The 14,324-nt window shown below is 46.6% G+C and overlaps 1 protein-coding gene across 5 annotated transcripts in view; it reads right to left on the bottom strand.

Annotated features, from left to right (window-relative positions):
- TBC1D8 (TBC1 domain family member 8) overlaps positions 1-14,324 on the bottom strand; it is a 144,588-nt gene extending 130,264 nt beyond the window's left edge. For 3 of the 5 annotated variants that reach the window (XM_082357196.1, XM_082357199.1, XM_082357200.1), the window contains exon 1: positions 1,867-2,158. In XM_082357196.1, the coding sequence (XP_082213322.1) occupies positions 1,867-1,993 (127 nt within the window). In that variant the 5' untranslated portion in view covers positions 1,994-2,158. Of the gene's footprint in view, positions 1-1,866; positions 2,159-7,112; positions 7,190-7,420; positions 7,632-12,672 lie in introns of those variants that run through there. The other 2 variants (XM_082357197.1, XM_082357198.1) reach the window with 2 other exon arrangements.

Raw genomic sequence — 14,324 nt, 5'->3', positions numbered from 1 at the left:
AAGCCCAAACCAAAGTAAAGCCCAAAGGCACAGGTGCTACAGCCCTGCTTGATTTTGGAATGCAGCGGGGGGGCAGGGGGGGGGCATCATTTTGAGTTCACCTCAGACAGACTGGACCTCAAAGCAGGCTCTCCAGAAGGGAAGCCGTCCTGAACCTCCATCAGGCACAGGATCTGAGGCTTTGCCCTCCAGGTCTGGACCCACCTCCCCTGCTGGATGGTGAATAACCTGAAGTCCTTCCCAAAGTAGCCACAGGACGAGCATCCCACAGTCAGTGTGCGCTGAACTAAGTCAATGAACGTTTGCTGGACCGACGTTCCTTGTTTCCTGTTTCACAAATCTTCAAGCCCTGTCCTCACCCTCTACTAAAGGAGACCATTTATAGGCCAAGTGCTGTGTTTAATGCACCAAAGATTAAGATACACAGCCTTCAAAGGACTGGGGAGACGAACCCCTCCTCTGGCCTCTTCGCCTCTGATGAGCCCCACAGGGCGCCACCAACCTCCATTTCCCAAGAGCCCAGGCACTAAGTGCCACTGTGCTGCCCAGGGGCCCAGAAGGCCCACCCAACCTCCTACACTAACTCCCCCACTCAGAGTTTCAAACAGCCCGCAGAGCAGGCCCACCTGCTGCCCACCTGTTCCCACTGATCACCATGACAACAGGTCACCCCACTGCCCCTTCCATCCAGAAATCCCACCAACTCCGGCTGACTCCTTGAGGCTCAGTGAAGTCTACCCTCCCTACCGAATCCAACTGCCTGCTTTCCGGCCTCCCCAATCTAAAGTATGGGAAGGGTAATGCCCTGGCACTTGGTTCTGCCCTTTCAGGACATATGAATCGCATTTCCCCGTAGACTTTACTCCAGGAGGGCCTCCCCCAGAATAAACAGGCAGCAGTCACCAACAATGAGCCCAGGGACCCAAGCTCGTCCCCTTGACCACCCTCTCCCCAGCCTTGGTCTCCTCCTCCTCGGTATAAGGAGGGACAAAATGGGAAGATCTAAAGTCCCTCTTATTTCAGATTCCAAAATCTGAAATTCCATATAGCTTCCCTAGATACAACTGGAAAAGGCTCATATTGTTCCTCTGTTGACCTTTTAAACAGGTGTCCCAGCTTATGAAAGTTATCCAAAGGCCTGATTTTCAAAGAGTTTTGGACCATAACTTTCAGAGGAAAAAAAATGCTTTTTTTTTTTTTTAGTAAATTTTACAAGCCTGAGTTTTCTTCCTCCTTTCATTCCTAGGAGGAAAGTGAAGGGATGGGGGCGGGGAACTGACCTGCTCAGTTCTGCTATTAAGATCACGAGCTCGGAATTCGTACCACCTGCGTTTCTCCTCCGGGCGTGGAGACCGTCCCAGGCCCGCCCGGCCCGACCCGTTCACCCGCCCGACAGTCCCGGATTGCCAGAGCCTCCCGAGCTGCGCCCCGCCATGGGTCGGCCGTGTGTCCCCAGCCGCGACACCACCTGGAGCCTCGGGCGCGTCCAGGTGGCCGGGACGCACCCGCTGTCACCTGGCCCCGCACGGCGGCCCCGCTCCTCCCCGGACGGCCCTCGCTCCAGCCGGCGTCTCTCCTTCGCTTCCCGAGCCAAGCCTGGCCTCCGGGCGGTCACCGGGCCAGGCGGCGAAGGCACCTGCCCCGCCCGGGAAAATGCACGAGCCCGCAAGTCCCTTCTGCCACCACCTCGACGGGAGCTTGCAGGAGAGAGGCAGGAGAAAGGAAAACAAGCCCGAGGCAGGGCCGGCCTGGCGTCTCCCACAAAACCGCCACCTGCGCCGCAGCCCCGGACTGGGGCCGCGGGCCCGGCGGGGAGCGAGGTCCGGGCCCGGCCGATGCGCCCGCCCGCCCCGGCGCGCCCCTTACCCGTGAGCCGGCCGCCCCCCTCGCCGTGCCCGCGGCGCCGCTGCAGGATGAAGTAGCAGCTGCTCTTCTGAGTCACCCAGAGCTTCAAGGCGTTCTTCAGCAACACCTCCTCGGGCTTGAGCCACATCGCGGAGGTCCGGCCGCGCCCGCGGGCCCCGGCTCACATCGCCCCGGCCGCCGGGCCGAGCCCGCTTGGGAGGAGGAGGAGGCGGCGGCGGCGGCGGCGGCGGCAGCGGTGAGGAGCGCAACCAGCCGGCGCCCTGCGCTCGGGAGTCCGGGGAGCGCGGCGGGCGCAGCTCGCCCCTCGCGGCCCGCGCAGCGCGCGCGCAGGCCCCGCCCCGGGCCCGCCCACGGGTCGCCGCGCCCCGCCCACCGGCCGCGCCCCGCCTACCCCGCCGGCTCCTGCGGCGCCGCCAGGGTTTCCGAGTCCCGGCGGCTCCAGCGCAGTTCCGGAGTGGAGGGAGGAAGTCCAATCCCGGCTGCCGGGCTCCCCGCCTCTCCCCCTCCGCTCGCGGGGGGCGCCGCGGCCCCTCTCTTCTCCAACGCCCCTGCGGGGAGGCAGCCCGGAGAGCAGCAGGAGGAGGAGGAGGCGATGGTGAAAAAGACATCTTGTTGTCCCAGCTGCAGGTTGCCGACCTAGGGCATTTATCTTTGGGGGGACAGAATGCACCCCAGGAAATCCAGGTGTGTTTGGAATAACACGGCACTTAAAATAGCAAGAAACGTTTTTACAAATAACCAGAAAACAGCGTTAAAAGCTAAAAATTATTTTCCGATTTTTTTAAACGCTGAGCGGTACGTTTTCCGTGATCTCACGAGGGATCCCTCGGAGCTGCTGAAGAAGCTGCGATGTTGTAGGACCCTGCGGCGAGGTTCACACCAAACTCAACACTGGACGTCCCTCGTGGGCACAGAAGATGCCGATATTAGGGCTCCCCTGCAGGTCCCCTACCCAGGAACGAAACTAGGCACGTTGGTTCTCAGAGAATGGAAAAGCTGGGAAGTATGGAGTCGGTGATAGTAAAGAAAAGCTAGAGCGAATATGCAGGTAGGGCTTTAAAAGTGAGTATTTCCTCAAAGTGTGGTAGAAATAGACACGTGGACGCTGGCCTTGAACAGCTGAGGGGGGCTCCGAGGCGTCTCCTCAAGGAAGCAGTTAAATCCAACATCCTAGAAAGAGAGGGAAAGAAACTCCAACATGACCCTCGGGTTTTGAGAAAGGGACGCCTGACAACATATGACTTAATTAGGACAAAACTGAAGTAAAGCTCCCACAAGGTTCCTGGGAACTGAGTAGAACTGCTTCACTGGAGGCTAAGGAATCTGTTTGTAGAGGATCAGAAACCCAGATCTGACCCAGCAGGTGAGAAGCCAGGTAAGAGCCCTGTGCCCAGGACAAACGGGACTGCCCACCCAGGGGGCAGGGGCAGCTGTGGTCCAGAACTGCAGGCCATAGACAGATATCCCCTGAGCACAACTGAGGGAGGGAGTCAGCTGTTCTCAGGGGGACTTGGGTGCCGCAGAGCACTCAGGGTGAGCAGGGACGGCTAGAAAATATTCCTTCCAGAAATAGTCGCCGGCACCCACCCCCCTCGGTCAGATGCGCTGCCAGGCCCTGGAGCTGCGGACATGAGTGGAACAGGGTTCCCTGCCCTGAAGGACTTTCAGGTAGAAAAGCAGGCACAAAGTGTCGTGGGCGTCATGCTGGGGACAGTGGGGTGCACAGAATGAACGGTCAGTTCCTCTGGGAGGGGACTGAGAAAGCCCCACAGAACAGCTGTGGTTTGACTGGGGCTTGGAAAATGAATGTGTTTGGCACGAGGTCAAGTCGGGAGGGCAGTTCTGGTGAGCGGATCAGCACATATGTCTTTGTGGTTTAGGGCATACCTCTAGGGACAGACTGCCCTAGATCAAATCCCATTCCTCTTACTAGTTCACTGTGCAACCTTGACCTTGGGTAAGATAGGAAACTCAGGGAGTCTCAGTCTACTCAGCTCTAAAATTGGGATAATCATAGCACCTCCTTTATAGGTACTATCCAGTGTATAATATATTCAAGTGCTTAGAACAAGCATAAACCCTCAATAAATGTCAGCTATTATTACTAAATGTACAGAAGTTCTTGGAAGTGAAACAATCCACATATACACTCACCCATATTTTACCCATATGTTGAAGCCCTAATCCCTAGTATCTCAGAATGTGACCTTATTTGGAAATAGGGTCATTGAAGGTGTAATTAAGTTACAGTGAGCTCATTAGGGTGGACCCTAATCCAGTATGACTGGTGTCCTTATAAAATGGGAAATTTGGACACAGGCAGGCACAAAGGGAGAACAGCATGTGAAGATTACATGTGAAGATTGGAGTTAGGCTATCACAAGCCAAAGAACTACCAGAAGCTAGGAGAGAGGGCTGGAACAGATCCTTCCCTCAGAAGGAACCAACCTCGATCTGGGATTTCCGGAAGCGTGAGACAATGTCTGCTGTTAAACCACGCAGTTCGTGGTACTGTGTTATGGCAGCCCTAGCAAACTCATACAGGTGGTTCTCTAATCTTGCCCACCCCTGCTCAGTAGCAGGTCTCTTGAGTTGGGTTCTGTTTCCTGCCAGGACCTTGACTGATGCCAGGAGGGTCCCCAGCACACACAGTTCCTCAATATGGAATTCTGGCTGGGCTACTCACCCATCTGTGCATGCATTGGGAGCAAAAGGGGTGTGGTAATCTGTGACATAGAGCGGCCACAGGATTACTCAAGAGAGCACTGGTGGTAGTGTGATGGGCAGATAGAGGACAAGGCGTGGAGGGCCGTTGCTGCTGTTAAACACTGATTGCTATGACAGTGATGTTAATTACAAAGAGTGTACAGGGAGATGGCTGTTTCTGACTGCCTGAAGAGTTTTTTTTTTTTAAATAAGCATGAAGTTTTAAATTTCAATCTCAAGATACAGATATGGTGACATTCAGAGAATCCTTTATAGGGTACAGCTGCAGGACACACAAGGGTCATCCTCAGATCCTAAATATAATTGTTCAGGTTACAAAGTTGTTGCAAAGTTGGGTTTGTTTGTTTTTTTTACTGAAGTATAGTTGATTTATGATACTGTATTAGTTTCAGGTGTACAGCACAGTGATTCAGATAGATAGATATGTCCATTCTTTTTCAGATTCTTTTCCCTTTATTGCAAAGTTTAAGTGTTCAACCTCAGCAAATTCTCTTGCTAAGATTAGGACACTGACCAAGAAGGAGCAGGACCATAGATTGTGATGGGAATATTTGTGTGGACACAGACAAAGTGATAATTATGTGATGCCATAGAGGTGTTAGCTAACACTACAATGGCCATCATATTGCAGTATAAATGTATCACATCAGTATGTTGTACACCATAAGCTTACACAGTGTTTTATGTCAATTATATCTCAATTTTTTAAAAAGTTGAATGCAGAAACTCAAAGAAATGAAGAGGAGACAGAGAACAACAGAATTAGAGCATAAATTGACAAAATTATCCAAAACATTATCAACAAAAGTTATTAAAACAAATGTGTAACAGAGGGACTTCCATGGTGGTCCAGTGGGTAAGATTCTGCACGCCCAACGCAGGGGGCCCGGGTTCGATCCCTGGTCAGGGAACTAGATCCCGTGTGCATGCCGCAACTAAGAGTTTGCGTGACGCAACTAAGTAGTCCTCATGCCGCAACTAAAAGATCCCACATGCCACAACTAAAGATCCTGCATGCTGCAACAAAGATCCCACATGCCTCAGTGAAGATCCCACATGCCACAACTAAGACCCGGTGCAGCCAAAATAAATAAATAATATATATATATATATATATATATATATATATATATATATATTTTAATGTGTAATAGAGAAAACAGATAAACCCAAAAGTTGGATATTGAAAAATTAATACAGTCTCTAGAAAGACTGATGAATGGAAAGAGAAAGAAAGAGGGAGGGGGGGAAGATTCAAAATAGAGCTTCATAAATGCAAATAAAAAACATAATTGTAGATTCTAGAGATGCTGAACAAACAATACTAATGTATTATTAAATTTTTTTAAAAAGCTGAGCTCCCGAACCCCAAGCTTCCCCTGCCTACAGAAGCAGCCCCTCTTCCCCTGTTTAAGGAAATAAGCAATCACTCACAAGAAGACCTTTTCACCTGGGGCCTTTGTCTCCCATTTGGATGCCCGTTCTCAAAACCTGCCCACACTGCACCTCATTGGCTTCACGCCCATAGCAAGAATAAACTCCCAGCTGAGCCCAGAAGAAAATTGCAAGGTCTGCTGGGGACGAGGTGGAGGTAGATTATACACCAAGGAAGTTGGAATATCTTGCCCATGTGTATTGAGAGGAAGCTGAGGGTCATGTATGGGAATGGAATCTACAGTGTTACACCAAGAGGGATGAAATGTAAGGTTGGATTCAGCAAGATTTACGAACGTATATACACTCACTCGGGACTCCTGATGTAATGTGTTATATTCAGCACATCTGAGTGGCTCTAAGGTTTGATTCCTTGGTTTATTGAAGCCTGGATTTAACAATGGCCTAAATTCAATGAGGATGAGATGCTAAAACTTCTCTGGCATATTGTAGACTAAGGAAAGGGTTTGAAGGCTTAGGAGATTAGAATGTTTGAGTTGATATATTATATGCAACCTACTCAACCAACACCCCACAAGCATACCATACCCCTGGCCATCAAGACCACCACCCTACAACCACAACATGCATCTTCATCAGGACATTGAGAAATGTGGGAAACTTCTTCTAGTAATGGCAGTTAAAGACCAATCCTCCTGCCAAAAACCGCCATAAAAGCTGGACAAAGTATTGTTTTTAAATCTGTTTCTTCAAGTCATGAGAGAACTACTGTGGCAGCAAGGACTTGAGGTGGCAAGAATCTGAGGAGGTGAGTCAGACATATGATCAAGTTCTTCCCCTCTAAGTATTTGCAGATTTCAAGTGGCAGCTCGGAGACTAAGAAGCCCAGCACACCTTCTGGACATTTACAGGGCCAGAGAGATAAAAACTGGAGTTAGGATCCCCAAAGCGTTACATCCTCAGAGTAGAGAAGAGCCAGAAGAAGACAACCCTTCACAAAAACTAGACCTGCCCAGCCCACAAGCATCCCAATGCCTGATTCAAACGCCTCCCCCAACCCTAATGACCCACCAGGAGCAAAAGTAAATTCTCCCAACAGATGATAGCACCATCCAAAGACTCACTTTTTTTCCATGGTCTTTCATACTCCATATTCAGCATCAATACGTTACCAGGCATAAGAGGAAACAAGACCACGTGACTAAAAATCAAGAGAAAATAACAAAATCTATTAGTAACAAATTCACGAAATAGCCAGATATTGGAGTTACCAGACACAGAGTAGAATATATGTAAATAATAAGTTCAAGAATTGCAATGAAAATATAATTTCAGCAAAGAAGTGGATATATATACACACACACACACACACACACACACACACACATACACACGGGTCAAATAGAAATCCTAGAATGGAACAATACAATACCTGAAACTGTGAACTCCACCCATGGGTATAACAGTCGATCACACAAAGTGCATTGGTGAACTGGAATATTAAAAGAAAACAGCCAGAGATTTCTCCCAAGAAGATATGCAAATAGACAATAAGCATATGAAAAGATGCTCACCATCATTAGCCATCAGGGAAATACATATCAAATCTACAGTGAGATACCGCATTGCACTCACTAGGACGGCTGTAATTAAAAGAAGAAAAAACATAGACAATAACAAGTGTTGGTGACACAGGAACTGTCATACGTTGCTGCTGAAAATGTAAATGGTGTAGCCACTTTGAGAAACAGTTTGAAAGTTCCTCAAAAAGTTAAACATGAAGTTACTATTGACCCAGCAATTCTACTCCTAGGTATATATACCCAAGAGAATGAAAACATTGAAGACCTATGTTCTGGATTCCCCGAGTGGTCCAGTGGTTAAGAATCCGTCTTGCAATGCAGGGGACGCCGGTTCAATCCGTGGTTGGGGAACTAAGATCCCCCATGCCGCGGGGTATCACTAATCGCGCACGCCACAACTACTGAGCCCGTGCTCTGGGGCCCACTCAGCACAACTAGAGAGAAGCCTGCGCACCACAACGAAGAGCCCACTAAGACCCAACGCAGCCAATAAATAAATAAATAAATAAATAAAATTTGAAAAAAGAAAATCCTCCCTATTTCACTTACAAAATTAATTAAAAAAAAAAAAAAAAGGAAACAACCCAAATGTCCAACAACTGATGAATAGATACACAAAATCTGTTATATCCAAACAGAGTATCATTCAGCCATGAATGAAGTACTGGCATATGCCTCAATGCAACATGGATGAATCTTGAAAACCACTATACAAAACGAAAACCAGACACGAAGAAGCACATATTATATGATTCCATTTATATGAAATGTCCGGAATAGGCAAATCCATAGAAATGGAAAGTGGATTAGTGGCTGCCATGGGCTGAGGGGAGGGATGAATGGGAGAAATTAAGAGTAACTGCTTTATGGGTACAGGGTTTCCTTTGGAGTGATGAAAATGTTTTGGAAAATGGGGTGATGCTGGCCCAACATTGTGAATATACTGAAAACCACTGAATCGTACACTTTAAAAGACAACTTGTAGAAAATGGATAGTAATACAAACACTGCTTGTCCAAAGCAATGCAAATAAACTTCAGTCCATTGAGATATCCCTTCTAGGATATTAATCAGTTTTGCATGTTAGCAAATTCACTTCAGCGTTCTTGACTAATATCTGCATCTATACCTATTTCAAATTCTCCTTTGAACTAGTCTTAACATCTTACTGGTTTCATCATTAATTAATGAGTTGAATAAAATTGTTGGTCTGTGTTCATTTTATGTTTGCAATAAGAAGTATGCTTTTAACTTTTTGAAAATTACACTTTAGCAATTAGAAGAAGGGGGACGTGATTGCTAGATGCTGAAATTATTTCCCTATAGTAGAAAGATGGAAAATGGAGAGAGACGTTAAGAGAAGAGGAACTTCAAAGATACTTGTGCTCCCCTACACAGGATACAAACACCCAACTAAATATACTCCCTGGCCTTAAGAAAAGATGCTAGTTCCTTAGTCTAACACCCTTGGCAAAGCATATCTGTAGATGCAGACCTGGTCTCTGACACCTGTCTCTGCTCTGAGAGCACCCAAACCCCAGTGGCCGTCCCCTCCGCTCTGACTGGCCGTCTGACAAAACATGGGAACACTGGCACAGAAGCGTGCCCTGCTGTGCAATGATGGGCATTAAGAAATGAAAGCACACCACTCATCAAAACTTCATCACCGCGATTTGCTTAGATTTAGGGTTAGGTTATGTTTAGAGCTAGGGTTTTGTCAGGTGGCTGACCAAATTGGCCATAGGTTTGCTAAGAAACACTAAAAGCCTCTTCTCCAGGAGTGGAGGGAAGCTGCATGTACAAGTCCGTCTATGTCATCATTGCTTGTACTTGGGGTTGGCTCTGGGCTGGGAATCCTCTCTAGAACCCCAGCCCTGACTCCTATGTCCCTGCCAAGACTGCCATGTCAGTTTCCTTCTGACCTCCTCTCTTTCCCCTTGATCTTCCCTTCACACATGCAATGGATAAAAACTGAAAACGAAAGAGGAATTGGAAATGAAAAACTGAATATTTCAAGACTTAGACCTGAAGCACTGAGGAAATCCTAAGAGAACATGTTTGGTTTCTGTTCACAACCATGCTATTTAATTCTTCATGAAATTGTCAGTTTTGTTATCTATAATCCTCCATTAGTTTCCTATTAGATACTAAATGTAATAGTTTAAAATTTTTAATCCTAAACAATATATGTTTGTGAAATTATTGATTTTCTTTTGAACAGTACTTCAGGTCCTCCTATTTGGCTTGACTGTTGGCTCACATATTTAGTATGACTTCTCCAAATCACGACTTTGTTTCCTCTTAGATCAGGAATCCTGTGAAGGGTGGCCCTGTCCTTTAGGGCATGGATTCTATTTCCACTCTTGACTGCCCATTTGATCTTAACATGCAGTGAAAGTGCCCCCTGTGCTTGTCCACATATTCCTATAACACTGCCTTCCGCCCCGTGGGCTCAAAGCCCTGCTCACAATCAGTCACAGAACAAGTTCTAGATCAGTTAAGTCAAAAAACATTCAGTGAGAATGTTCAACAGGCTAGCGCTGTCTGAAATTCCTGGGATGCAAAGATGAATGAATTTAATATCTGCCTCCATATCTTACCAAGGGGACATTCCCCCAAGGGAGAAAGGACACAGAAGGAGGACCGCTATGCATTAAGTACAGTGCTTGCTGTATTTCCAATATCACTCATGTTTCGCAATAAATTTGAAAAGAAAGTAAAATCAGTCCCATTTTACAGATGAGGAAAATCAGGCCCATAGAAAAATTTAGTACTTGCCAATAGCACGCATCTGGTAGGTGGCAGAACCAGCATTTGTTCCTAGGCTTTTCTGAATCACAAACAAACACTTTCTCTGTTAATGTGCACTTAGTTGATTTCAGTCTGATTCATAGAAGAGTAACATCACTTTTTTTTTCCTTACCATTACTTTCGATGAAGATTAGAGCCATCACCCGAGTTCCATGGGCTTCAAAGAAGGCAGACCTGGATTCCAAATTCTGCTTCCCCACTTCCCAGTCGTGAGACCACAGGCAAGTTCTTTAACCTCTTACAGTTTCCATTTCTTGATTGGAATATGCGCGTCTCACTGAGATGTTACAAGGCCTAAATGAGGTAAGCTAAGTCTCACACCTACCACAGGGCTTGCCCCATGTGCATCTTCCAAATGGCAAGTGTTATAATCACCTCTGGGTTAATCCCACCCTGGCCCTGGCCACACGGGCGACATCCCTTTTCTCTGCCTGCAGTTCTGAAGGTGCTTTCAGGTGGTGAAGACATTCTCTCAAGCACAGGGGAGCATAGAACAGCAGAGGCCACTGGACTCATTTTTCACTTTTAAATCCAGGAAAGGAGGTTAGTAAGTCACAAATCATGACCTATCCACATGAACCACTATTGAAAACAGACCTTAGTCAGCGTAGTCATACGTAACTGGTAGATTCTTTTTTGGTAAATGTCAGTAGCCACCACTGGTTTGAGATAAGTCAGGGCTGAAGGTCGCCCCACCCCCCACCCCCAGCCCCATACACTTAACAAAAGGTAATTTGTTTGAATGGAAGCAAGTCACAGACCAAACGCAAACATGTATTGAACATAAAAAGAAAGCCCAATATAGTCCTACACTGTGTTTTGGGAGTTTTTTTGTTTTCTGGGTTTTTTTGGCTGTGTTGTGTCTTCGTTGCTGTGCGCGGGCTTTCTCTAGTTGTGGCGAGCGAGGGCTACTCTTCGTTGCGGTGCGTGGGCTTCTCATTGCGGTGGCTTCTCTTGTTGCAGAGCATGGGCTCCAGGCACTCGGGCTTCAGTAGTTGTGGCTCGCGGGCTCTAGAGCGCAGGCTCAGTAGTTGTGGCGCACGGGCTTAGTTGCCCTGCGGCATGTGGGATCTTCCCGGACCAGGGCTCGAACCTGTGTCCCCTGCATTGGCAGGCGGGTTCTTAACCACTGTGCCAGCAGGGAAGCCCCTACACTGTGTTTTTTAAGCCCCCTAAGTCTCAGGTCTCACCGCACCTGGCATTATATGTTAATGTCAAGACAAAAACACAACCGTGTCCCAGAAGTAATTTCCTAGTTGGCATCAGTCAACCAGAATCCTCTGAGTCAGAAGCTGGACATAGGACCATTCAGTTCGAGCCTTAGATACCATTCCAGGGATGAGAGGTGAAGGGCTTGCTAAGTTTTAGCCAACCCATCTCTCAAACGAAACGAATGTCAACAATAAAATCACTTTTCTGGGCTTCCCTGGTGGTGCAGTGGTTGAGAGTCTGCCTGCCAATGCAGGGGACATGGGTTCGAGCCCTGGTCCGGGAAGATCCCACATGCTGTGGAGCAAATGGGCCCGTGAGCCACAATTACTGAGCCTGCGCTCTGCAACAAGAGAGGCCGCGATGGTAAGAGGCCCGCGCACCGCGATGAAGAGTGGCCCCCACTTGCCGCAACTGGAGAAAGCCCTCGCACAGAAACTAAGACCCAACACAGCCATAAATAAAATAAATAAATAATTACCAAAAAAAAAAAAAAAAAAAAATCACTTTTCTAACACCCATTGGACCAATTAACAAATTCTCTGTTGTGGATTAGAGAGAAAGACAGCCGGAGTGCGGGCATTTGATTATATGCTCCCTAGCCACCCCTGGGGTGTGTCTTTGTGCTTAGAATTAGGGTGTCTGATGCTGTATCTAGAGTGAGGATTAAAATATACATATATATATATTTTTCCAAGGTAAGTTACTGCCAACACTACAACCACTGTCTGCCCTCCAAGAATCACAGGACTCTACGGATCTGTGGCTTAGTTAGGATACAGCCATCAGGACTTCACTGGCGGTCCAGTGGTTAAGACTCCATGCTTCCGCTGCAGGGAGCTTGGGTTCGATCCCTGTTCAGGGAACTAAGATCCCTCCTGCTGCGCTGCGTGGCCAAATAAATAAATAAATAAAATAAAATAAAAGCGGCAGTTAAAAAAAAAAAAAAAAAAAGAATGTAGCCATTAAAAGCGCCCTCTGCAGGGACTGGTGCAGCGGGAGGGTCCTGGCATCCCCTTCTAGACTCTAGGACAGTTCATCTAACCTCTGCTTGCATTTTTCCCCCTATGTCTGTACTTACATAAAGAATGTTAACATGTTTGGAAAGAGTCCAACCAAATACAGCTCACGTCCATCTCGTTAGAAATTCCCCTCGTAGGGACTGTGCAGCCTCAACCAGATCAGACTCTTCTCCCTGGAAAAACAAGGCACAAGAATGAGGCCAAAAGAGACAGGAGAACTAGGGAAGGAAAAGTAAATCTTATGTTCTCAGCTCTTTTTGCATTTCAAAAAAAGTTATAATTGGAGAAATTGTATCAAATGGCAGTGCTTGTGAGTCTGCACGTGTGCCAACGAAAATTACACAGTTAGGAAATGTACAAAGGAGCCATGTCCTGTTCCAGATTCTTTCCCTACTTTGCAACTGGTTTGTTTCATTTCTTTATGAGACAGAGAACCTATACTAATAACCCCCACAAAATAGATGGTCCTTTCATTTACACCACAATAGTATTAAATCAAAGGACAAAGCCTTGAAACACTCTAATGAGCTCTGAAAGATTGCTGATCTACATCTGATACATACTCTGCCTTCTATTTCAATAATAAGCTTCTTAGTAGAAAGAGGCTTTTGATAAATTAGAAGAATCTCCATAAACTAGAATCCTCCCAAGGTACAAATTATACTGTTCTTGCTGAGTCCCCAGGATTTGGCTTAAAAATGTTTTCTTTGCATATTCATCCACCACTGGACCAATAAGAGTAGAGGTCCTTCTCATATCCTGGCATGATTTCTGATTGTTACTCACTAGATTACATTATGAATCCCCCTCTTTCACTTCATCACCACTATTGATGTTAACAAGGCCCCACTTTCAATGAAAGCTAAAATTTAAGGATTCCATTTAAAGGGTATAGGCCAACAAGCAAAAAAAGACCTTTGCTGAGGCACGTAATCCTGCTATTTCAGAGGACCCAGGGTAAAAATAAGACCCTAAAACCTTCCAAGGAGGAGAAACAGATCACAAACAAAAGAGGAGGAATCAGAGCAACATCACACTCCTCAACCACAACACTGGAAGCTGGCAGACAGTGGAACAAAACCTTCAGAAATCTGAGAGAATGATTTTAGACTAGGAATATTATACCCAGCCAAACTATGAATCAAGTATAGTGTGTTAATCCAGTAAAGACATGCTCAGATATTTCAAAAGCTTTGCTTGCCAAATATACTTTATCAGGAAATACTGAAAATTGTGAAAAGAGGGAGGAAATGGGAGCCCGGAAGTAGAAAACTCAACAGAGGGGAGTCAAAGGGAACTCTCCAGACAAGGGTCAAGGTGGTCCCAGCACAGCAGTCCTGCATGGTGCAGGCAGCCTGAGGCAGCAGGACACTTATGAACCTAAGGACCATCTGATTGAAAGGAACTGGGTTGAGAGGAACTTGATGACTCTGGCAGAGGGTTTGAGAAAGAATTTACATTGAACACCTAGAAAACTAAGCCAATTTTTTAAAATTAATTTTTATTGGAGTATAGTTGCTTTACAATGTTGTGTTAATTTCTACTGTGCAGCAAAATAAATCAACTATACATATATCCCCTTTTTATTGGATTTCCTTCCCATTTATGTTACCACAGTGTGTTAGGTAGAGTTCCCTGTGCTATACAGCAGGTTCTCATTAGTTTCTATGTTATACATGGTATCAATAGTGTATATGTGCCAATCCCAATC

This window comes from Balaenoptera borealis (genome assembly GCF_965194805.1).
Source record: "Balaenoptera borealis genome assembly, chromosome: 15".
In the NCBI taxonomy this organism is placed as follows: domain Eukaryota; kingdom Metazoa; phylum Chordata; class Mammalia; order Artiodactyla; family Balaenopteridae; genus Balaenoptera; species Balaenoptera borealis.
Note: the sequence above shows the minus strand (reverse complement) of the source record. Positions and strands in the feature narration are given on the sequence as shown.